General features: G+C 49.0%; 1 protein-coding gene across 3 annotated transcripts; it reads left to right on the plus strand.

The window, feature by feature from the left end:
- The first annotated feature begins 11,575 nt into the window (after positions 1-11,575).
- Positions 11,576-25,569, plus strand: HNRNPL (heterogeneous nuclear ribonucleoprotein L). 3 transcript variants are annotated; one of them, XM_049901008.1, is made up of 14 exons: positions 11,624-11,662; positions 13,920-14,423; positions 16,140-16,258; positions 16,878-17,115; positions 17,215-17,300; positions 18,098-18,194; positions 18,282-18,354; positions 21,639-21,710; positions 21,822-22,102; positions 23,190-23,311; positions 23,585-23,786; positions 24,371-24,428; positions 24,540-24,635; positions 25,202-25,569. In XM_049901008.1, exons 2-14 carry the CDS (start codon positions 14,160-14,162, stop codon positions 25,258-25,260), a joined length of 1,767 nt encoding a protein of 588 aa, XP_049756965.1. In that variant the 5' UTR covers positions 11,624-11,662; positions 13,920-14,159; the 3' UTR covers positions 25,261-25,569. The 3 variants fall into 3 exon arrangements, with proteins under 3 accessions (XP_049756966.1, XP_049756964.1, XP_049756965.1); XM_049901009.1 differs by lacking the exon at positions 13,920-14,423 and having other exon boundaries at positions 11,576-11,662; XM_049901007.1 differs by having other exon boundaries at positions 11,619-11,662; positions 21,639-22,102.

Raw genomic sequence — 25,569 nt, forward strand, 5'->3', positions numbered from 1 at the left:
CACAAACAGGACCCCTTTGGCAAAGGCTGGAGACATTGTTTCACAGTATTTAAGAGAATCTCTGTCCAATACTTAGCTCACCACTAAGCTAACCAAGCAGAGACATCAGTGGCCACATAAGACAAAGAATACAGACTTTAGAGAATTAGTGCAGGGCCTAAAATAAACCAACAGCAAGTACAAGAACAATAAACATCAACAACAAAAAATCCTGGGAAGGAAGACAAATCTGATTTTCAGAGTTGCAACATTGTATTATTTTAGATGTCTACTTGTTAACAAAAATTACAAGACACGCAAAGATACAGGAAAGCATGACTCATGTTGTTTGTTAGGTGCCGTTGAGTCGGTTCTGACTCAAAGCGACCCCATGTACAACAGAACACGACACTGCCAAGTCCTGTGCCATCCTCACAATCGTTGATATGCTTGAGCCCATTGTTGCAGCCACTGCGTCAATCCATCTCATTGGGCATCTTCCTCTTTGCTGACCCTCTACTTTACCAAACATGATGTCCTTCTCCAGGGACTGACCCCTCCTGATAATATGTCCAAGCATGTGAGACGTAGTCTCGCCATTCTTGCTTCCAAGGAGCATTCTGGTTTTACTTCTTCCAAGACAGATTTGTTCATTCTTTTGGCAGTCCATGGTATACTCAATATTCTTCGCCAACACCACAATTCAAAGGCATCAATTCTTTGGTCTTCTTTATGTATTGTCCAGCTTTCACATGCATATAGGATAATTGAAAACACCATGGCTTGGGTCAGGGGCACCTTAGTTTTCAAGGTGACATCTTTGTTTTTTAACACTTTAAAGAGGACTTTTGCAGCAGATTTGCCTAATGCAATGCATCTTTTGATTTCTTGACTGTTGTTGATCTATACACAGTAAAAAAAAAAAGAAGTCAATAGAAATTGTACCTCAGGAAGTCCAGACATTGAACTTACTAGACAAAGACTTCAAATCAGCTGTTATAAATATGTTCAAAGAACTAAAAGAAACCATGTCTAAAAAATTAAGGGAAGTATGAGAACAGTATCTCACTAAATAGAAAATACAAATAAAGAGATAGAAATTATAAGAAATTCTAGAGTTGAAAAGTACCATAACTGAAACAAAAAATTCAATAGAGGGGCTCAACAGATTTGAATTGGTAGAAGAAATAATCAATGAACTTCAAGGAAGATCAATTGAGATGATCTACTCTGAGGAACAGAAAGAATAAAGATTGAAGAAAAATGAACAGAGCCTCAGAGACCTGTGGAACACCATTAAGCCTACTAACATATGCATAATGGGAATTCCCGGAGAAAGAAAAGGGCTGAAAGAATATTTGAAGTTAACTGTATCCGGCAGCATATTAACAGGATTATACACCATGACTGGGAAGTATATATCTCAGGAATGCAAAATTGGTTTAACATATTAATATCAATCAAAATAATACACCATATTACTAGAATGAAGGACAAAATCCACAGATCATCTCAACAGACGCAGGTTAAATATGTGAAAAAAATCCAACACCCTTTCATGTAAAAAAGAATCAACAAACTAGGAATAACAAAGAACTTCCTGAACTTGATAAACGGCATCTGTGAAAAACCTACAGCTAACATCATACTTCATGATGAGAGCCTGAATGCTTTTCCTTTAAGATTAGAAACAGGACAAAGATGTTCATTCTCACCACTTCTATTCAACATTGTACTGGAGATTCTAGCCAGCACAGTTAGGCAAAGAGGGAAAACAGGCAGCCAGATGTAACATGATCTTTTTCAGAGAAAATCCTAAGGAACACACACACACAAGCTTATTAGAACTAATAAGTCCAGCAATGCTGCTGGATATGAGATCATTATACAAAAACGCATGTTACTTTCATACACTAGAAATGACAATCCAAAAATGAAATTAAGAAAACAATTTCATTTACAATAACATCAAAAAAGAAAATACTTAGGCGTGCAAGAAACAGAAAGTAACAGAAGAGATGTGAGACTTGTATACTGAAAACTAAAAAATATTACTGAAAGAAATTAAAGAAAATTAAATAAATGGTAACACAGCCCATATTCATGGACTCTAAGACTTAAAATTGTTAAGATGGCAATACTCCCCAAATTGATATACAGGTTCAATGCAATTCTTATCAGAATTCCAGCTGACTTTATTTTTAGAACTTGACAAACTGATAGTAAAATTAATATGGAAATATAAGGACACAGAGAACAGTTAACACAATCTCAAAAAACAAAAGCAAAGCTGAAGGACTCACACGTCTTGATCTCAAAACTCAATGCATAGCTACAGTAATCAACATATTGTGATACTGGCATAAGGATAGACATATAGATCAATGGGATAGAATTGAGAGTCCAGAAATAAAACCTTACATTTATGGTCAATTAATTGTTGACCATGGTGACAAGATAATTCAATGGGAGAAAAACTAGTCTTTTCAACAAAAGATCCTGGAACAACTGAATATACACATGCAAAAGAATGAAGTTGGACCCTTACCTCACACCACATACAGAAATTAACTCAAAATGGATCAGAGCCTGGAATCTAAGAGCTATAAATATAAAAAATATTAAAAGGAAACATGAGAGTCTATCTTTGTGACTTTGAGTCAGGCAATGGTTTCTTAAATATGACACCAGAAGCACAGGTAACAAAAGAAAAAAAAATAAATTGGACCTTGTCAAAATGAAAAACTCTCTTGCTTCAAAGGACACCATGAAGGAAGTGAAAAGACAACCCACAGAATTAAATTTGAAAATATTTGCAAAGTACACCTCTGATAAGGGGCTTGTATCCAGTATGCATAAAGAACTTTCATGACTCAACAATTAAAAGACAAATGACAATTTTTAAAATGGCTAAATGATTTGAATAGATATTTCCCTAAAAAAGATATACAAAGGGCCAAAAGTACATGAAATGATGCTCACCATCATTAGTCATTAGGGAAATGCAAATCAAAACCACAGTGAGATACCTCTTCACACTAACTAGGATGGATATAATCAAAAAGGAAGATAATAACAAGTGTTGCGTAGGATATGGAGAAATGGAACTCTCATACACTCCCAGTAGGAATGCAAAATGGTGCATCTGCTTTTGAAAACAATTTGGCAGTTCCTCAAAAAGTTAAACATAGAGTTTCCATATGACTCAGCTATTCCACTCCTATGTATATACCCTGAGAGAACTGAAACATATGTCCACACAAAAACCTGTACATGAATGTGCATAGAAGCACTATTCATAATAGCCAAAATGCTGAAATAACCCAAGTGTCCATCAACTGATTAGTGGATAAACAAAATGTGCTGTATCCAGACAGTGGAATATTATTGGGCCATCCAAAGCAATGAAGGACTGACACACGATACAACACGGTGAACCTGAAAAGCATCCTAAGTAAAAGAAGCCAAACACAAAAGGCCACATATTATATGATTCCATTCATATGAAATGTCCAGAAAATCAAATCCATAGACAGAAAATAGACCAATGTTTGGCAGGCACTGAGGCGGGAAGGAAGGAGTGACTGCTAATGGATATGATTTCTTGTGAGGGGTGATGAAAATGATCCATAAGTAGTGGTGTGGTTGCACAACTGTGAATATACTACTGAAGGATAATTTGGTGAAATCATTCAAAATACAAAATGTACACATTTTGGATTATTTTGAGAATCAATAACAAAATGATAACTAAAACACTCTTATTTGTTTCAAAGAAATTACAATAGACACTAGAAAATATTTAAGGCTCTAGAATGCAGCTAAATCAGCATTGGAGAGGGAAATTCATTACCTCAAATGCTTATATTGCCAAAGAAGAAAGGTTTCAAATTAATGAGCTCATCCAATTTAAAAGTTAAAAAAATAAACAGCAGAGCAAATCCAAAGAAAGAAGGAAATAATAGACAATAATAGAATAGTTAATGAAATAAAATATACTTATTCTTTGAAACAAAACTTTTATTTATTTATCTTAGAGACGTATTCAAATATACGGAAAATTATGTAAGTCGATTCTCATTATTCATGGTAGTTATGGTCTATAAAGTTGCCTTGAACTCTGAATTAGGAATATCGAGCCAGCCATTGCTTGCAGGAGAATTATGGAGCTAGGTTCCTATGAGTCTCTGCTCAGATTTTCATCAACCAATCAATACATAACCTTGTTTGAAACCCTGGTGGCATAGTGGTTAAGTGCTACGGCTGCTAACCAAAGGGTCAGCAGTTCGAATCCACCAGGCGCTCCTTGGAAACTCTAGGGGGCAGTTCTACTCTGTCCTCTAGGGTCACGATGAGTCAGAATCAACTTGATGGCAGTGGGTTTCTTTGGTTTAAAGTTGTTGTTTTTGTTAGGTGCCATCAAGTTTGCTCTGACTCAAAGCGGCCCTTTGTACAACAGAACGAAACACAGCCCGGTCCTGCGCCACCCTGACAATCGTTGTTATGCTTCAGCCCACTCTTGCATCCACTGTGTCAATCCATCTCTGTTTCAAGGCACTTTATTTAATATATATATTCTTTAAAAAAATTAGTTTTATGCAGTGTTTCTTTATAATAAAACACTAGATAAGAAAGGTTTAACATTTTCCTGACCCCGGATAATGTGAGTGTAAATTTCTTTGGCTGTCAACCTCACGATTCACAAACTTAGCCACTTTTCTATCTTTCCCATAGCTTCATCATTACTTTAGCACTTTCCAGGGAAGCCTCACGTACAGATCAGCACATTTCCTGTTCCTTTTTCTGGATGTACTGGATTGTTGATCATTAGTGTTGAAGTCACAGCCAGCACTTCTGAACCAAGATGACGCAACACATATATTTCCTCCGCAAGGCACACCACAGCACTTCAGCACTGTGCTTGGCAGCCATTTTAAACAGCGAAGTCACCACCAACAAACCGTATTTACAGTATGAGAGCTAACACGAGAAGGCAGAGTGTCGCCTTGTTCGGCCTCAGCTTGGAAGGTACCTGTCAGGTGACTCAAAATTTTCACTGCTCTTCTCATGTCAACAAATGACCACCAAAGTGCTGTATTGATTTCAGGGTTATAAATAAAAAAAAAAATTCTCACAACAGGTCCAATAAGCAACATCATGATCAATGAAGAAAAGATTGAAGTTATCAAGGATTTCATTTTACTTGGATCCACAATCAACGCCCATGGAAGTAGCAGTCAAGAAATCAAACAACGTATGGTACAAGGCAAATCTGCTGCAAAAGACCTCTTTAAAGTGTTCAAAAGCAAAGATGTCACTTTGAGGTCTAAGGTGTGCCTGACCCCAGCCATGGTATTTTCAGTCATCTCGTATGCATGCGAAAGCTGGACAATGAATAAGGAAGACCGAAGAAGAATTGATGTCTTTGAACTACGGTGTTGACAAAGAATACTGGATATACTACAGACTGCCAAAAGAATGAACAAATCTGTCTTGGAAGAAATACAGTCAAAGTGTTCCTTAGAAGTGAGGATGGGGAAACTTTGTCTCACATACTTTGGACACGTTATTAGGAAGGACCTGTCCCTGGAGAAGGACATTATACTTGGTAAACTAGAGGGTCAGCGAAAAAAAGAAGACCCTCAATGAGGCAGACTGACACAGTGGCTGCAACAATGGGCTGAAACATAGCAATGATTGAGAGGATGGCACAGGACTGGGCAGTGTTTTGTTCTGTTGTACATAGGGTGGCTATGAGTTGGAACCAGAATACCTTACTGAGCAGTAACCTGGGCTAGAAGAAAACACACCAAACACCTGAATTCACGGTAACGTCAATTGGAACCCATTTAGTAGTACAAAAACAACTCCATTCGTCATAGGCTAGACGTTTTTTCCTGGGTCCTTTGCACGTATCCTTGCACGTAAGCACTAAGTATATAGCGCTCCCCCCCGCACACTGTCGTGAGCAGACCTCTACCCAGGTGACATAGAACACTTTGCTGTTTGTTGCAAGAATCTTGGCATTGATTTTTGTATGTAAGTTGCCTAATAAAAGCTAGATCTGATCAACCTGGCTTTTACTATCTCTTTTTTCGGAATCCAACCCATGCCCCTCAGATCCATGTTTGTCGCTGGTCCAGTGCGGTGTGGCAGACATGGAGAGGGGCCTAAAGGGTTGCCATTGTTTTATTTGCTAAGTTAGGAGGGGAGTATCTGGGCATTTTATTATAATTTCTAATTGTCCTTTCTTTGGTTTATATATATTATTTGTCTGATAAAACTTTTCAAGGGCCAAAACAGAAAAGAGCGCAAAAACTCTTGAAATTGGTGGCAGTGTGTCTTAGTTTCCTAATGCTGCCATAACAAAATACTACAAAGTGGGGGACTTTAAAGAACAGAAATTTCTTTTCTTACAGTTCTGGAGGCCAGAAGTCTGAATTCAGGGGACAGGCAGGGCTATGTTCTCTCTCTGTCTCCGTGTTGATTCCTCCCGAGGGCTTTGAGAGAGAACTGTTCAGTGGCTCTCTGCTAGCTTCTGGTGACTGCCAGTAATCTTCGGCGTTTCTTTTCTGCTTTTAGATGTATGTTTACACAGCATAGGCCTTATTTCTGTGTCTGTTCTTCCCGTTTATAGGATATCACTCAGAAGGGATTAAGATTGAGACTGTTAAAGAGAAATTGAGGACCAGAAGAATTGACAAATTCCTCCACATTCACAGGAAAATTCATGAAGGTCACTGACCCTTGTCGAATGTACCCCGAAACAGATAAAAAGAAATAACGGGGAGACACAGTACCTGCGTAAGTCCTCAAATCCTCCTTTTTGGTAAACCAGAAACTAGGTCAGCGTTTATCTTATGCAAAGAATTTAACTTTTGGTAATTTCCCTTGCTTCCTGAGAGAGAATTCTAAAACTTTAGAATTTCCTGAGTAGTTGAAGTGCTTTGATTATCTTAAAACCTCTGGGGTACACCTGAGCATTTGTGCAAATAAATGGGAGCTGGCCAGCCACACAGACCACCTACTAACCTCATCTCAGGAAGGGGCATATCCAATCAATCACGTTACGCTTAAAACCAAAAAACCAAGCCTGCTGCTATTGAGCGGATTTCGACTCAGCGATCCTATGGGACAGAGCAGAACTGCCCCATAGGGTTTCCAAGGAGCAGCTGGTGGATTCAAACTGCCAACCTTTTGGTTAGCAGCCAAGCTCTTAACTACCACACCACGAGTACTCCTTGTTAAGATTAGCCAATGGCTAATTTTCTGCTCTACTTCATCCATAAAAACTCATTGTGACCGGCCTAAGGTGAGCTTTCCTGTTTTTCTGAACAGAAAGGTCTCTCTGTAGGCCTACAGATTTAGCTGCTCGAATAAGCCTCTATGCTTTAATTATTTCTGTGCTCCGATTATGTTGACAGATCTCACCGTATGCCGGTATGACCTCATTTAATTTAACTGACAAGAGAAGAAAAATCCTTTTTCCAAACGAGGTCATATTCACAGGTACGGGGTTAGGACTTTAACATGCCTTTTCCGGGGACACAGTTCAGTCCACAACACAGCGGTTGCTTTCTGAGAGGGGAATGGGATGAGGAGGGAGGAAGACCGTTTGCTGCAAGCTACTTCACACTGCTTGATGTTTGTGTCATGTTCACCTGTTACCTAATTGAGAGATTTTTTTCAATTTTATTTCTTATTTATTGTGCTTTAAGTGGTAGTTTACAAGTCAGTCTCTCATACAAAAACTTAGACACACCTTGCTATATACTCCTAGTTGCTCTCCCCCTAATGAGACAGCACACTCTTCCTCTCCACCCTGTGTTTCCCACGTTCATTCAACCAGCTTCTGCCCCCCTCTGCCTTCTCATCTCGCCTCCAGACAGAAGCTGCCCACATAGTCTCATGGGTTTACATGAGCCAAGATACTCACTCCTCACCAGTATCATTTTCTGTCTTATAGTCCAGTCCAATCCCTTTCTTAAGTGTTGGCTTCAGGAATGGTTCCAGTCTTGGGCTAACAGAGGGTTCAGGGACCATGACCTCTGGGGTCCCTCCAGTCTCAGTCTGGTCTTTTTACTAGAATTTGAGATCTGCATCCCACTGTTATCTCTCAGGGTAATTAAAAGATTTTTAAAATTAAATTTGTTTTGAAATAAAAAAAGGGTACGGGCCAGGGAAGCCCTCACCTCCAGCTGGATGTGGCTTCTGCAGGTGTTTGAGGGCTATTTTGCATGTCCCAGATGGTCACTGATGTGGAAGGCTGGTCTGAGGAGGCCATGGGACAGGCTGGCATCCAAGGGGTGAGGAGTGTGGATTCTCCTTCAAAATGTAGTATCTCACGGTAGAAAGAGTCCCTGTGAGTCAGGGGGAGACTTGGCCCCTCAGCCTATCCTATGTACTCTCCTTTTTTCATTTTATTGTGGTTTGGGTGAATGTTTGGAGCCCTAGTGGTGCAGTGGTTAAGAGCTCGGCTGCTAACCAAAAGATCTGCAGTTTGAGTCCACCAGGTGCTCCTTGGAAACCCGATGGGGAAGTTCTGCTCTGTCCTATGGGGTCACTATGAGTCGGAATCAACTCAACTTGACAGAACCAAGTTTTGGTGAATGTTTACAGAGCAAACTAGCTTCCCATTTAACAACTTATGCACATTTTGGTTCACGGCATTAACTGCAACCCCCTCAATGTGACAGCACTCTACCCCCTTCTTCCTTGGGTTCCCCGTTTTCATTCGCCCATCTTTTCTGTCCTTTCCTGCCTTTTGGAATTTGTCTTCGGGCAACTGCTGCCCTCTTGGTCTCATGTGGTTGATTACGCTGAGGAGCACATTCCTCATGGGTGTTATTGTTCACTTTACAGGCCTGTCTATTGTTTGGCTGAAAGGTGATCTCTGGGAGTGGATTCAGTTCCAGGTTTGAAGGGCATCTAAGGGCCATAGTCTCAGGGGTTCCACCAGTTTTTAGCCGACCAGTAAGTCTAGTCTTTTTTATGAACTTGAATTTTGTTTTACATTTTTCTCCCACTCTGTCCAGGATCTTCTATTGTGACCCTGACCAGAGCAGTCGGTATGGGTAGTCAGTCATTATCTAGTTCTTCTGGTCTCATGCTAGTAGTGGAGGCTGTGCTTTGCGTGGTCCATTAGTCCTTTGGGCTAATTGTTTCCTTGAGTTTTTTATTTTCCCCACTTTTCTTTGCTCCAGACAGGAAGAGACCAACAGTTGTATCTTAGATGGTTGTTCACAAGCTTTTAAGACCCCAGCTACTACTCACCAAAGTAGGATGCAGAACATTGTCTATATGGACCATGTCATGCCGACTGACCTATATGTCCCGTGAGACTCTGATCTTAAGCCCTCAAGCCCAGTGACTCAGTCCCTTGAGGTGTCTGATTATGGCTAAAGAGCTTTCACAACTCTGCCTCCTGTGTGCTCTACTTTCAAAACAGTTCCAGGACCCATCCTCCCTGGTTCCCATCCCAGTCTCATCCACCCTTTTTCCCCAGCTGGACCATTGCAGCAGCCTCCTCACTCACCTTTTTCCTGTGCCGCCCCCCCCCCCCCCCAATCTGTTCCCCACAGCAGCCAAAGGGACCCTGTGAACACCTGAGTCAGATCAGGCCTTCCTCTGCTGGAAGCCCCTCCATGTCTCCACCTACAGAGTAAAAGCCAAAGTCCTGCCCTTGGCCCACGGAGCCCCACACAGCCTACCCCATCACCCTTCTGACTTCATCTCTTACCACTCCCCCACTTGCTGACTCTTCTCCAGCCACACAGGCCTCCTTGCTGTTGCTGGAACACGCTAGGTACATTTGTGCCTCAGGATCTTTGCGCTGGCTGTTTTCTCTGCTTGGAACGCTCTTCCCCCAGTCTGCACAGCAGCTCCCTTTTTACATCTCCTTCAGGGCTTTGCTCAAATGTTGCTTTCTCAGCGAGGACTCCCCAGCCACCCTTTAGGGTGTAGCAAACTGCCGCTGGACTTGACAGCAGTTATCACCTTCTGACATTATGTATGTTTTACTTATCTTGTATATTGTCCATCTTTCACTAGGCTGTCACCTCCAGAAGGGTGATTTTTAATATCTTGTTCACCATTTTATCCCAGGTGCCCTATAAAATATTGGCTTAATAAACATCTATTGAATGAGTGAATGACCACAGAGCAGTCCATTAGAGGGGCTAAGGCTTGCACACTTCCAATCCTCAAAGAGCCCAGATTCTAGTTAGGAGACAAAAAATAAACAAATAAGCTAAATATTTTCACAGGGTGATAAGCACAAAACCTAACCCACTGCTGTCCAGTTGATTCCAACTCATAGCGCCCCTACAGAACAGCAGAACTGCCCCATAGGGTTTCCAAGGAGTGCCTGGTGGATCCAGCTGTCGACCTTTTGGTTAGCAGATGTAGTAAACCACCAGGGGTTTCAATAAGAAAGGCAAAGAAGGAGATAAACAGGGAGCCATAATTATAATGTGGATGGGGGCTTACTAGGCTGGGGTGGTGGGGAGGCGACATTTGAGCCAAAGCCTGTTGGATGAGGAGCAAAGATCTGAGAAAGGAACATTCTAGATAGAAGGAACAGGCAGTGCAAAGGCCCTGAGGTGAGAATGAGCTATGAGTATTTGAAGAACAGAAGGAAAGTCAGTGTCTTCGCCGTGTTGAGAACAAGTGGAAAGGGGCAGGCGTGAGTTTAGGAGGGTCTGCGGGCCATACCTCTGTGGGTGTTGAGGGGAGCAATTTTTTCTTTGAGAGGCTGTTCAGCTGTGGTGACTTCGAGCTGGTCTATCCCCTCCATGGGCTTCGGTTTTACATCTGTGGAATGGGAGCAGGCCTTTGAGGGCCTCTGTTTCCAGACATTCTGGGCATTCCTCATGACAACGCTTTGAGACAGGTGCTATCACCATCTCCCTTTTGGATGAGGCAACAAAGGCTCAGGAAAGGCTAAATCAAGTTCCCAACGCCAAAGAGCTATTAAGTGCAGCCTCCATATTTGAACCCAGGCAGCCTGGTTCCACAGCCCATAGTCTTAATCTCCGTTCCATGTGGCTAAGAGCTACGGCTGCTAAGGAAAACACCCGGCAGTTCTCTGTATACCCTATGGGGCAGTTCTACTCAGTCTTAATGGGTTGCTATGGGTCGGAATCCACTCGACGGCAACCGGTTTGGTTTGGTTTTTGTAATCATTAACAGGTGCTGCAGAGCAGTGGTGACATGAGTCGGCTTTGGTGTCAGACAAACCCTGGCACAGCACTTAAACAAGCTGTGGGACCTTGGATCAGTCTCTGGCGCCCCGAGCCCGTTTCTGCGCATGTACAGTGTGCATCCCAACATGTGCCCCAAACAACAGAACACGTGGTTACCCAAGAGAAATGATCGCGTGAATCCTAAACAAGAGCGTAACTTTCTACCTGACACGGTTGTTCTAATTGCAAGGAGGGGACAGGGTGGGTTTTGAGCCCCTTTTCCCCACTAGCCTTCTAGCCGTGTTCCTCCATTCAACAGCGGAGCAACTCTCGGTCTCCCCCCACGCCACCCGCGCCCCCCTCGAACACACACACTTTCCCCCCCACCGGACGGAAAAGCGGTCGCGGTCCCTTTAAGGCCCGCCCCTCCCTCCCCCAAAACTTCCAGTGTCTGCTCCCTTTTCGATCCGGGACGGCCGGCCGGGCTCGCCGCCGAGCTGGTAGGGGCTGGGGCCGAGGGGCCGTGCAGGGGTGCGGGGGCTTTCGTGGGAGGCGCCGCCGTGGCCCGCGGCCGCCGCCGGGGCGAAAGGGGTGGGGGCGGGGCGGCGCGCGGGGGTGCAGGAGCGCTGCCGGCCGGTCGCTCGCGAGGGCGCCGGGCGCGGGCGGCGGGGACGTGGAGCCCGGGGCCGTGGAGCCCCGGGCCGGGTCGCCGCGCTCCGTCCGCCCGGCCGCGCCGCCGCCGCGAGGGGCGTCCGGGCCGGGCGCGGGGGCGGGGAGAGGAGGGCCCCTTCCCCTCCCCCCACCGCATTCCTCTGACGTAGGGCCTGGCGACCCCGCCTTAGAGTGGGCCCGGCCGCGCCTAACGCCCCTCGCACGGGTCACGTGGGCACGACGTCGCGCCGCCCCCGCGGGCGCGGAGCCCCGGTCGGCCGAGTTCCCGGGGTGGCCAGGAGCTGGCTTGGGTCCCCGTCAGCCTCCGTGACTTTCGTCGCCCCCTAAGGCGGAAGGCCCGCCGCTGTCGCGCCTTGTTAGTGCCACCGGCCCCACGAGGGCCCCTGTCTCGGGAACCCCCTTCCCCCGGGGGAAGAGGCTCCAGATCGTCCCCCGCATTCCCCAGGGCTCCAGGCTGACTTGCTAAGTACGGTGTCCCCCCAGCGGCCAAGTCGGCCGCCTTTCTCCGCCCGCCGCCCCGCACCGGGAGCTGGAGTTGCCCTCCCCGTTGCGGCTGTTCGTTTTGTCGGGCCCTTGTGACCGAGGAAGGGCATCGTCTGCAGGGTAGTCCTGGGTGGCCGAATCTCGCCCCCGAGGAAGGAGGGCCGGACAGACCCGTAGGCCCCAGGAACGACTCCCCCTGGCAGCGCGCTTGCAGTGTCCCAGGCGCTGTGCGAGGTGCTCGGTAGGGCGAGGCGGGGACCACTGCTCCTTGGCCCCCAGGAGGCTTCCGGACCGAGGGAAAAGACAGGCCCATGCTGTTAGGGCTGTCACGTGGGACCAAAGGACAGGGTGGTCAGAGGTTACGGAGGAAGCCCGGGAATCTGCACTGCTAGGGGCAAGGCACGCTTTTGAATTCAAGGAGGGGACCCGTGGACTGAGCCTGCACCGCACAAAAACCGAAACCAAGCCCGTTGCCGTTAAGTCGGTTCCGACTCATAGCGACCCTATAGGACAGAGTAGAACTGCTCCGTAGGGTTTCCAAAGAGCGCCTAGTGGATTCAAACTGCCGACCCTTTGGTTAGCAGCGGTCGTAGCTCTTTACACCACTTTGGCAGCAGGATCTCCCCGCTCCGCACAGGCAGGAGGAATTGTCCCGTAGCTCTCAGAAGGGACAGTGAGGGCCTGCATAAGCACAGACCGAGAGGTGCGCAAAAGATGGTGCTCTCTCGCAAACGGAAAAGTTACTGGGGCTGAATTTAGAAGTGGAGCGGTGAGATGACGCCGGCGAACCGGACCGGGTCCGAGAGCGGACGGGAGCAGCGAATGGCTTTAAGGGAAAGATTCAAATTTGGGTTACAAAAATTCCTCCTGCATTGTGAAAGCTGAAGTGGAGAGGAATAGGGTATGGCGATGGGGCCAAAACTGTCCTGGGAGCTGCACTTCCGTCCTGGTCTAGCCTGCCGGCACTGGACACAGGGGAAGAAACAAAAAAACCCGTGCCGTCGAGTCAATTCCGACTCATTGCGAGCCTACAGGACAGAGCAGAACTGCCCCATAGTTTCCAAGGAGCGCCTGGCGGACTCGAACTGCCGGCACAGGAGGCACTCGGTAAAGAACTGCCGGGTTTCCTGGCCTTCGCTGTCTTAGGCGGCAGCTCCGGCCGAGGGGGTAGCCGAAAGCACGTTCGCGCAACCGTTCTCGCCCGCGGTCCTCTACTAGACTGCGCCAAAGGTGCTGCTCCCCTTTGTCACCCAATCAGAAGCCATCATTAGTCCTACCGACTGAGGGGACGCGGTCCACTCTCTATTGACCAATCGGGTGGAAATGCAGGAGATAGGGACCCGCATTAACCACTGGAGAGAGGCAAAAGGGAGGGGTTTCCTGTTATCCATGCGGAATGGCGCGGGAAAGTAGTCGGCGGACTGGGAACGAAGGCGCTTTCGGTTCGTTGTATTAGGCAGTAAACCAATGAGAGTGGGAAGGAGGCGGAGCTTCTCAGGGAGGGGGTGGAGACTTAGGCGCCCATCCGGTGTTCCTAGGGAGGCCAGGCCTAGGAGCTTTAGTGCCAGAATTTCGACCTATTAAATTCGAGTTTATTTTAAGGCGGCGGGTTCAGCAAAATGACTGGCAGAAAGCGCTCGCCTATAAGGAGTGCCCCGGACAAACGTGGGCGGACCCTTCCGCAGAACGGCGTGGGCAGCACCCAATAAACGCACGAGGCGTGAGGCGCCTTCCCCTCCCCCCGCGGCGGGACCAGTGGCTCCCCCTATCGGGTGGGGGCGGTGGGTGACGGGCGTGTCCCTCCCCCAATGAGAGGCGGGGGGAGGCGGGTTTTGAGCCGCCATGTCGCGGAGGCTGCTGCCCCGGGCGGAGAAGCGGCGGCGGCGTCTGGAGCAGAGGCAGCAACCGGACGAGCAGCGGCGGCGGGCGGGAGCGATGGTGAAGATGGCGGCGGCGGGCGGCGGAGGCGGCGGTGGCCGCTACTACGGCGGCGGCAGTGAGGGCGGCCGGGCACCTAAGCGGCTCAAGACTGACAACGCCGGCGACCAGCACGGAGGCGGTGGTGGCGGCGGCGGAGGAGCCGGGGCGGCGGGCGGCGGCGGCGGGGTGAGACCAGATTCCAAAGCGCCGGGGGTGGCCGGGAAAGGAGGGAAAATTTTCACCTTGTGGATATGTATTGGGGGGGGGGGGGGTGTCTTTTGCGCACGCGCTCAGGCCCTCGCGCCGTTGACTGGGTGGGGGAGGGGCGGGCGTTGGGCAAACGGCGGGGTTTGCGCGAGGACAGGCGCTTGCGCGTGCGCGTCATTCTGAGATGGGGGAGGAGGGATGCCCGGAAAAGGCAGCTCGCGCTGCCGGTGGTGCACCGCGCAGGCGCGGCGCGGCTGGCGTGTGGGGGCCGGACACGCGGTCGGGCTTTTTTTCCCCTTTGCCATTATTTTCTGCGGTCCTCCTGCGCAGGCGCATTTCTCCCGCCCAGCCTCGTGGGCGGTTGCGGGGGCGCCTCCAGAGCGGGAACGGGTGGGCGGTGGCCTCGTCACCTCCTGAGCAGAGAATTCGCCTCGATAGATAAACTGTTTGAGAATATTCCTGAGAGTTAGAACGGACTTGCATACTTTTATGACGGTCGAAAACGGGAAGGTTGGAGGTTTTTGTCCGGCTCTCTCTCCAGGTTCTGGAAGTTGTACTTGCAGAGTTTTCCGTAGTTTCGTGGTGGTGCACGGTTATAGTTCACTAGAACTTTAAACTGTTTCAGGTTTTGTTGCACACATTTTAAGTTCATTCTAGTTGAATTCATAAAACTTTTTTTTAAGTAGGGCTTAAGCTTTTCAACTTAGAGAAAAGCCGGTGAAGAAAGCTGAGGCGAATTAGGTTGTAGTCAGCAAGGGGCAGTCTGGGATGAGAACTCAGGGCTGTGGAACTCCACACCGCCGAGCCCGGCGGCTCTACCTCCTGTGGCTTGTGTAGTTCGTTCCTGAAATAGAACCTACTTCGGCTTCTGTTCCGTGGGCTTCTGCCCGGTTGTGACAGGAGGTTGGGCCCAGAGCCCAGGAGAGGTGGCAGAGAAAGTTACTGTTTTGCTGATTCCCAGGGGCTTCTGTGTGGGTGGAAAGATAATTCCCTTGGGAAGGGAGCAGTCATGGTTGTTAGTGCTCGAGTTGGAGTTTCTCTTCTTCCTGAAAGGCGTTTCTCCTCCAATTTTTGTCTTAAGTTTGGGCTAGTCAGTATTTTTTAGAGAGCAGGTGTAGCCTGGTGAGTGAGTGGAAGCTAAGAAGGGCCAAGGCTGGCCTGGCTGCCACAGCTTCTGGGACACATGGTGGTTTCCCCTGACTGGACCTGGGGGTGGCTGGTGGGGAACAGCAGTGCTTGGCCAGGTGGGGTGGTAGCAGCCTGCTCAACCAGAGAAAGGGTAGAGGAGCTGGGGCAACTGCCAAGGGAAAGCCCTGACTCCTACTGCAGTAGCCAAGTGTTTGCTGAGCCTTTCCTGCATCTTCCAAGTCACTTTTTTTCCCCATGTTTCCTTGATTGAGAGAACCAGTGACAGGCAGGTCCTTGAAAGAATGTGAGATTGGGGCTTAATTGGTCCTCTTTTCTGCCTTTCTTCGAAGCTACAGCAAGAGCCAGTGGACAGGTGGCCAGCTACTCAGGGCTTCAGCTCTGCTGGCCTACAAATTTTCTGAATTTTTTGGTGGTGATTGGCTTGAATTACTGCCCCTCATTTGTTCATGTACCCTTCCTTGATGACACCCAACTGTTTCATCTGACTGGGTCTCCAACAGTACAGAGACCAGAAAATGAAGTCTTGTTTTTGCTTTCTTTCCCCAGGAGAATTACGATGATCCGCATAAAACTCCTGCCTCACCAGTTGTTCACATCAGGGGCCTGATTGATGGCGTCGTGGAAGCTGACCTCGTGGAGGCCTTGCAGGAGTTTGGACCCATCAGGTACCAGGCTCAGAGGCCAAGCGTTGGGTTTCCAGAGAAGCCAGCTTCTCGGCATTCTTGGGCATCACTGGTTTCTAGTCGAAAGTAGTGACTTGGCTTTTCTGGTCCAGGTTCCTTTGGCTAGGTCCTGGGACCCCTCTACCCTTGGGGTTGGTTATTGTACTTTGGATCAGGTTGTAGCAAGTTCATTATTTTTTTCCACTTCTCTCTAGTAGTTTCTAGTCGGTTATTTCGTTTAGTAAATATCAGCTAAGTGTTTAGAACATATTAGATGTTGGGAGCATAGTGGCAAACGGAAGTGTCCTGGACACCGTCCAGACCGTTGCCTACCCGGAGTGATTAGCCCTGTGGTAGGGGAAGACCAGGACTCAATGGGAGGCATCTGATGCTGAGGCGAGAAGGGCATAGGAGAGCTTCCCAGCAGAGGTGATAACTAAGCTATACCTCTTTTGCCTGTTGTGCTGCTTGTGGCAGGGGTGTTTTAGATCAGGAAACCACGTCTGGGTATGGAGGCGTCCAGAGGCCATGGAAGAGTCAGTTCACAGGAACGTGGAGGACGTTGTCTTTGTTCTTCTGTTTATGCCTCTGAGAGGGTTGAAACCTGTGTTCTCTCTGACAGCTATGTGGTGGTAATGCCTAAAAAGAGACAGGCGCTGGTGGAGTTTGAAGATGTGTTGGGGGCGTGCAACGCTGTGAACTATGCAGCCGACAACCAAATCTACATTGCTGGTCACCCAGCTTTTGTCAACTACTCTACCAGCCAGAAGATCTCCCGCCCCGGGGACTCAGATGACTCCCGGAGCGTCAACAGTGTGCTTCTCTTTACCATTCTGAATCCCATCTATTCCATTACCACGGTGTGTGCTTCCGTGAGGCCCTCTCCCTTCTTCCCCATCCCCTTTGAGCCAGACTGACTCGCCGGAGGCCCTTCATCTTGCTTCTTTGGGTTTTTACAGGATGTTCTTTACACTATCTGTAATCCTTGCGGTCCTGTCCAGAGAATTGTCATTTTCCGGAAGAATGGCGTCCAGGCTATGGTGGAATATCCTTTGCTGGGAATTGGATGTTCCTTGGTTAGGGACTCTCTTGGGTTGGCAAGAGTCGGTTCTTTCAATCAGCACGTATCTACTGAATGCCTGCCACGTGCTAGATGCCATCACAGCCAGAGGCTGATGGGGAGATGGCTGTTGAACAAGTCATCAGATGCAGGGTGGGAAAGTACAGATCTTTAAGTATGATGAAGAGAAAGGACCAGGGTGGTGTGGAATACAAAGGCGAAAGAAATCTAAAAGGAAATCTTGGAATGTCTGTGAGGAAATGCTACCCAGTTCTCATGAGATAGGAGTTGGTATTCCAGTTAGAGGAAACTGTGTGCAAAGGCCCTAAGATGGGAAGGAACTGAGTGTTGCAGAACTAGGTGGATCTGAGGACTGAAGAGCAGCTGACAAGGGGGAGAGGAATGTGAGCATTGGAAGAAGTTAATAGGGCATTCTGGGTAGTGGGTGGGGTGAAGTCAGGCCCAGGGTGTGCCACTGATGAGCTTAGGGCAGGGAGGTAACATGGTTGGTTACCTCCCTGCCCTAAGGAATTGGGGGAAGGAGAACGGCTGGGGTAGTGGTAGGGGTGGTTGCTGCCAGCAGCACCTCTAGGCTGGGGTGGGGGTGGGTACAGAGCACAAAGGCACTGGCCAGTGGTTAGTGGTTGTGGGGAGGTAACTGACCCCAGATCGCACATGCATCACAGTTTTCGGCTGCCACCTTACCCTTGTCTCTTTTCTGGGACTGTTGGAGATCTTTCTCAGAGATCTCCCATGACAGGATTTTCCTTATCTTGATTTACATTTGACTCTGTACAGAGCGCCCAGCGGGCCAAGGCCTCACTCAATGGGGCCGACATCTACTCTGGCTGTTGCACTCTGAAGATTGAGTATGCAAAGGTAGGCGTGGGTGGGGACTGCCCCTTGTTAGCGACCAGGTGAGCTGGGGCATGGCTGATTTCAAGTGTCATCTTCTTGTCCCTGCAGCCTACACGCTTGAATGTGTTCAAGAACGATCAGGATACTTGGGATTACACAAATCCCAATCTCAGTGGACAAGGTAATCCTGGTGCCCACTTTGTGCTAAACATACCCTGCCTTGTTGTTATTCAACTAGCGCATTTCATAGATCTGGGTTCAGGGTTATGTAATGCCATTGGGCTCCCTGTGGACACGGGAGGGCCTTGGGGAACAGACGCTGGAAAAGCACACCCCAGCGGGGGTGAGCATGATTGAGGGGCCTCTGTAGGTCTTATCTCCTTGAGGCTCTTTGTTGTAGCTGATGGGGGAGAGGCAAGACAGAGGGTTGGATGGGGTGCGGAGCAGGACCTCCTGAGGATAGAGCAGGGTGATGGTCTATAAACCAGTAGCAGCTTCTAGCTGGATTCTGCTGCCTCTTTTCTAGGAGTCTGGTTAGGGTCACTGACTCCATTCTCACTTACAAGGGAGTGGTCCCCTTGCTCTTTACTGTGGAGGGTCTGATTGTGGGGTTAACAGATTGGGGAGGTGATGAGGGCTCCCGGGCTCTTGCAGCAAAGCCTTTGAGCAAGTTGATCTCGTGAAGGTGAGACACTGGATTGGAGCAGGGCGGACACGGCTCACCTCACTTGGCAGAGGGGACTCAACAGCTCTGCAGAGGGCCCTAATGGACAACCCCCTTCCTAGGGTCTTTCAAGCATGACTTGCCTTTGATAGGAGGGGAGAGGTGGAGGATTGCCTTGAAAAGCAGCGGCACCCCCTCAGCAAGACCGTCCATCTGTGTTTGCCTTGGTCTGATACGTCCGACTAGGCCACGGGCTGAGGGAGGAGGCTGGTTGCTGCCATCTCACAGGCCCCGGGAGGCCAGAGGTCCCGGTTCCTAGACAGGCCTGTCTTGCTCACCCTTGCAGCTGGGACGCAGTGGGCAGGGTGGGCTAGGCTCTCCCCAGGACCCAGCTTGCACAGAGGGCCCTGCGGGCTCGGCTGCCCTTTCCAGAGGTCAGAGGCAAATTGGTGATGGAATGAATGTACCAGAGCGGGCAATGGCATTACATGACTGCTAACAGAAACATGGCAACCAACCATTTCTTCTCCAAGGAACATAAGTAGAAGATGTGCAGACCAGCAGGGGCTAGTGGCAGGGGCTGGCTGTGCATTGGTTTTGATGCCTCTCAGCTTTGGCTGCCCCAAGGCTGGGGGCCAAAAAATGGGCTGCTGAGGTAACCTGGAGTGAGGGCGGTGCTTCGCCACCCCTCAGGACCCATACTTCAGCGGCTCTGCCTCTGCACATTGCTCACCAACACACAGGGTAGAAAACCACTAGCTCTTCTTGGAGAGAACAGAACATGCAGCCTCCACCACGTCCCCAGAAACAGCCGCAGACTTGAGCTCACTACATCAAGAACACCACACCGCGCTCCAAGGAACAGCTACAAGCACAGAGGCAGAGGCAGACAGAGACAAAGAGAAAGAGACGCAACATGGCAGCAGACACTGCTTTTTATTAAACATTTTTTAAAAAGTCAAAATCCAAGCAAACTCGAACCCGAGAATGTACACAGAAGTAGGAAACACAGAGAACAGAGCTCTCCCAGCCAGCCAGCGGTGCTCTTTTCGGAGAACGTTTCGTAGACTGAAGTAGATTCCATGGGCCTCCAAGACAATAGGATCCTCTCCATTCCTCGCCATATGGGTGTTTTTGTTTTGTTGTTGTTTTTTAAGTTCTTTGGTTTTGGGGAGGGCCTTCTTTTTTTCTTTTCTGTTTTGATATTTTTATTTTTTCTGCAGTCACCGGCTGCCAACATAATCTGCACCAACTGGAGATCAGAAACCAAAAAAAAAAAAACCAAACCACAACAGCAAAAAAAAAAAAAAAAATCAAAAAACCAAAACAGACCTAAAACCAGACAGCCAAACAGCTCAGAGGCACACAGTTACCTGCTGGCGGGTAACCGGGCGTGCTCCCAAGGCCAAAAGCGCGGGCATAGTGGGGCCACTGGCACACTCCATAACCAGGAGACACGTACACGGAGCGCTACACAGCCAGAAGCACCGCACCACCGCACTGAGCACATAAATGTGAGGAGCTGACAACACGGAGGGACACTACCCACCTCATACACCTTTATTTGCCACTTTCTGGTATCTTCTGAGGACAGAACATCTGAGAGCCAATTTTGATTTAATCAAAGCATTGACTTTTAAATCAATTCTTTAAAAAAAAAAATTATAGCGGATGTGTGCCGTAACTTGTATTTATGACTGTAAAACCATGTGATGCAGGGTCGCAGTGTATGTTTGATGGGACGCCATCTTTCAGAACTGTGCTAACTCACTGTTGAAGCGTCCAATGGTAAGAGAAAATACAGATTTGTTTTTTGTGACAAATGGATATTGTACTCTGTACTTCTGTAAGTAGCCATTTTCCATCTTTGTAATGATTGGTTGTGGAAACAACCCTGGCTGGGTGGCAGGAAAGGGCAATGGCCTCAAGAGCTCTGGCTTTGGAGTCAGCCAGACCTGGGTTCAAATCCTGGCTCAGCCACCAACTGTTCAGTTTTCTTATTTGTAAAATGGGGCTGAAATAGTACCTACCTCATAGGGTTGTTGTGAGGAATTCTACAAGCTGTGATGTCTGTAAAGCACTTAGAGCAACGCCTGCCACTCAAGCGTTCAGTTAACGGTAGTGATCATGAACTGAGCCGGGGACAGGAGGTGGATTTGCGCCATTGTCTGGGTCCGAGAATGTTGATGCCTTGTATATGATTGCTTATTTGAACTGATTGTTGATGTTGCCCTGCTTGTTGGCTCCTGTGGTCCCTTTTCTTGGGTTGGATGGGCCTGGGCGGGAAGGTGACTGGGATGAGGGTTGAGAAGGGTGGGACCTAGAGCTCTTGGAACCTTGGGGGCCAAGTTTTATCTGTCTGCCTTCCTGGGATATTTTCCTGCTTTTAATCGAGTCCTTCATTGGGAGTTATATTTTAGAAGGCTATCCTTGGCCCTCATTACATACCAGACTTCTGTAGCAGCTGCAAGTTCCTCGGAGGGCCTGTGAGCTGGGCTTCCCACTAGGGCCAGGCAGGCGATAGCCCAGAACCTAGCCTTATCTTTTATAGAAAAAGGAAACTCAGCCGCTTGGGTGTGGGTAGGGGTGAGAAAGTAAGCCTCTGCCTGGAGGCTTGAGTTTCATACCCATCCCTGGATTAGACTCAAGGAAGGAGGGGAGGCCCCAGTAGGTTCCTCCTGTAAGGAGGGAGGGTTTACAGCAAGGCCCATGGGAGCTGAGGGATTTCGAGACTAGCCTCTAGTTAGGAAGGGGAGAGACTCCTTTGCAAGTTGGGCTCTAACTGTTTTTTCTGCCCGCAGGTGATCCTGGCAGCAACCCCAACAAACGTCAGAGACAGCCCCCACTCCTGGGAGATCACCCTGCAGAATATGGTGAGGGCAGGGGGTTCCCCTCCGTGGACTCCCGTGGCTCATGTGCCTCTGCCCGCCGTCCGCCACGCAAATTCTCACCCGTCCTCCCTCTCTTTCCTTCCCACCCCCCAGGAGGGCCCCACGGTGGGTACCACAGCCATTATCATGATGAGGGCTACGGGCCCCCCCCACCTCACTACGAAGGGAGACGGATGGGCCCACCTGTGGGGGGTCACCGCAGGGGCCCCAGCCGCTACGGCCCCCAGTATGGGCATCCCCCACCCCCTCCCCCACCACCCGAGTATGGCCCCCACGCCGACAGCCCTGTGCTCATGGTCTATGGCTTGGATCAATCTAAGATGAACTGTGATCGAGTCTTCAATGTCTTCTGCTTATATGGCAATGTGGAGAAGGTGAGCTTCCGCTAGGTCCGCTTCTTTCTTTGTAAACCTGGCAGGCCTGTTTTCCCCTGTGGGAGGCTTGAGCCTCAGGACTTGGCAGTCAGCAAAGTGGCAGGGGAGCCTGGCTGGGAGCGGGCAGACCCAAAGCGCAGTTGACTCAGGCCAGGCCACCAGCTGCAGACAGGTTTTGTGTGGTCGTCACCGGTGGGCGGCTTTTCGTTTCTAATGTTAAAAAACGAGGATGATACCATACAGTAGTTAAATTGTATCATTATATAATCTTATAAACTATATCAGAATTCACACATTGAAGTTAGAAATCATCACACGAGGGTTTCTTGCAGAAGCTTGAAATGATCCGTTAACACTGAACCTTCTTGTTTTCCTTATGGGACAGTTGGGGCTGACTGGTGGCTGTCCCCTGAGACCAGGTGGTTTGTCCTTATATCAGACCTATCTGGGCCCCAGAAACATTAGCATTGGAAGCTCTTGGCCTGGCCTGTAGTGATGGTAGTTCTGACGCTTTAACTTCCTTACCTGTACACCTGGTGCTGGTGAGAGTAATGAGGTGTAGTAACTTGTTACACTTCTGTAATAACCCTTAACGAGATAGGAGGGCAAATGGAGGCACGTAGATTAACTCAGTGAGGTTTACATAACTTTTATGTGGAAACAGGATTCAGCTAGGAGGCTTGGCTTCAGAGCTGGCACTGCGCTGTTCTTAAATATTTTTATATACTGTTATGGTGGAGAAATACATTATGATCCAATATGTGTAGATGAGTGTGTGTGTGTATAACAAACGACGTTGACAGGAACAGCTGTTTCTGTTTTCTGGCTATGTACCGTTTGCTGTTGTGCTTTATTAACTGGCCCACTCTTGGGTCCTGGCCTTGCCTAGGCTCTGCTGCCCACCTTCTGTTCAGCACTTTCTGGGGGCCAGGGTGCTCCTCCACCCTCTTGGCCTCCTGTTCACAGATGGGGAAAGGGAGGGCGAGGTCCAGAGTAGGGCTAGTTCCTTCTAACTGATAAGGGTGAAAGAAGGGCCCCTGGAAGCAGGGCAAGTGCTAACTGCAGCTGTTTTTTTCTTTCCCCCAAGGTGAAATTCATGAAAAGCAAGCCAGGGGCCGCCATGGTAGAAATGGCTGATGGCTATGCTGTGGACCGAGCCATCACCCACCTCAACAACAACTTCATGTTCGGGCAGAAGCTGAATGTTTGGTAGGTACCCTAGTCTCCCAGGCTGGAGGGAAAGGGAGTGGGGCCCGCTCCAGGCACAGCCCAGCAGAGGAACAAGGAGACGGACAGGGGTGGGTGTGTGGGGTGTTCCTGGTGTTCTCTGAAACAGTGAGAAAGTGGGTTGGCCTGGCCTCAGCTGTTGAGCAATGCTCCCGAGGCTCCCAGGGCTTTCTGACGGGCCCAGGGCCAGAGTGCGGGGCATGGGGTACAATTTCTGGGTCTTGACGAAGGGCTCTCCTTTTGTTCCTGCAACAGTGTTTCCAAGCAACCAGCCATCATGCCTGGTCAGTCATACGGGCTAGAGGACGGGTCCTGCAGTTACAAAGACTTCAGCGGCTCAAGGAACAATCGATTCTCCACCCCGGAGCAGGCAGCAAAGAACCGCATCCAGCACCCCAGCAATGTGCTGCATTTCTTCAACGCCCCCTTGGAAGTGACTGAGGAGAACTTCTTTGAGGTGGGTGCCACGGAGGCTCTCAAGGAGTTGGTCCCTCAGCACAGCCATCTGAGCAGGTCATTTATTTAATTTGCTCTTTCAGCAGATATTTCCTGAGCTCCTGCTCTGCTAGGCCTTGAGTTTAGTGCTGGAAGCACAGCAGGGACCAGGACAGACTAGGATCCTGCTTACAGGTTTCTGCCAACAGCAGGGATCAGAGCCCAGTCTCAAAACAGCCACGTTGTCAGGGCCCCAGGGTGCCTAGATAACATCAGAAGGTGAGGTCAGAGGGGAACTAGGGCACCTGTGGGGGGTAGCGGAGATGAGGGCTGACTGGCTGAGTTGGACATTGGATCTTGCTCTGGCCTGAGAGTTTGCTGTTCAGTAAACATTTACTTAGGATCAATGCACTCCAACAGCTGCTGAAGGGGGAAGTGTACAAAGTCCTTCCCAGTCCTTGGCAACATTGAGAGTGGAATTTTCAGACCTGTCTTGTGTAGAAGTTAGAAACCCTTTTCTCCAGAACACTCCAAGCACTCAGTCATGTGGGGTACAGTTGCCATGCGGTGCTGCCTGCGTCTTTGAGTCTGGTGTCTCCTTTGCAGATCTGTGATGAGCTGGGAGTGAAGCGGCCCTCCTCTGTGAAAGTGTTCTCAGGCAAAAGTGAGTAAAGTGCCCCCGCCTTCCTCCCAGGTTCCTGGTCTGTAGACAGGCGACTGGCGGCTTCCTGCTGCAGTCAGCTGAAACCTTTGTCTCCCCTCGCGTTCTAACCAGGTGAACGCAGCTCCTCTGGGCTGCTGGAGTGGGAATCCAAGAGCGATGCCCTGGAGACGCTGGGCTTCCTGAACCATTACCAGATGAAAAACCCAAGTGAGTATCTGCATGTCCTGCAGTCATCTCCCTGCTGGCCTCATGGCTGACTGGCTTTGGGCCAGAGCAGGCCCGTCCTGCCATTGAGACAGGGCCTCAGACAGTCCCTCTCTGTTTCTGACACAGGCCGGCAGGCAGGCAGGCAGGCGGGACCTGGTCGCCAGGAGAGCTACCTGATGGTCCCCATAGGAGGGCCAGCCTGTTGTTTGCTGCCACCCACTCCACTAGCTTGGGAGTTGCTCAGGCGGGTCTTCCAGGGAGCTGGCATTCTCTCAGCGTCAGAAGCTGCCAGTAATACCCCTAGCAGAGCAGTGTCAGCCGGAGAGGTTGGCTCAGGCAGTACTCAGGCAGAGGGCTAGCAATGGGATTCTCCACGAAGATAAAGGAAGGGAAGGAGAAATGCTTTGTGCATTTGGTTCATTGTTAAGTCTCGCATCTGGCAGAGACCAGTTAGAGCCTGCAGTTGAGCTGGAGAAAATGGGAGATGTGTGGAATATGGGATGCGGGTGGGGGAGCTGCCAGGTAGAGCGCAAGCTAAACCTATTTTCTCTCCCCCTTCTTTGCAGATGGGCCATACCCTTACACCCTGAAGTTGTGTTTCTCCACTGTTCAGCATGCCTCCTAATTAGGTGCCCAGGAAGAGTCCCATCTGAGCAGGAGAACATTTTTCCTTTTTGCCGTTTTTGTTTGGGTTTTTTTTTTTTTTTTTTTGCAGAAGTTCTTGTATTCTTTTTTTTTAATGCTAGGTTAGTTGAGCTTAACCATAATGGAAATGCTGGAAGTCTGGAGGGGAGGGGGAGGGGAACTGGTATCTCCCAAGATTAACCTTCACTTTTTAAAAATTACTGTACATGTGATTTTTTTTCCCCCGTTCATACATTTGTGCTGCCCGTGTAATCTTGGCACATTTCAATAAAATTGTTTGGAAAAGAAA

Source organism: Elephas maximus, chromosome 11 (genome assembly GCF_024166365.1).
Source record: "Elephas maximus indicus isolate mEleMax1 chromosome 11, mEleMax1 primary haplotype, whole genome shotgun sequence".
Classification (NCBI taxonomy): domain Eukaryota; kingdom Metazoa; phylum Chordata; class Mammalia; order Proboscidea; family Elephantidae; genus Elephas; species Elephas maximus.

What these genes read in the sequence shown, in the direction of transcription:
- HNRNPL (XM_049901007.1), top strand. Translation starts at nt 14,160, where the DNA reads ATGTCGCGGAGGCTGCTGCCCCGGGCGGAGAAGCGGCGGCGGCGTCTG. An exon ending in GGCGTCCAGGCTATGGTGGA is followed by an intron (nt 17,301 to 18,097) that starts ATATCCTTTGCT and finishes ATCTTGATTTAC; the next exon opens with ATTTGACTCTGTACAGAGCG. An exon ending in TGAAGATTGAGTATGCAAAG is followed by an intron (nt 18,195 to 18,281) that starts GTAGGCGTGGGT and finishes TTGTCCCTGCAG; the next exon opens with CCTACACGCTTGAATGTGTT.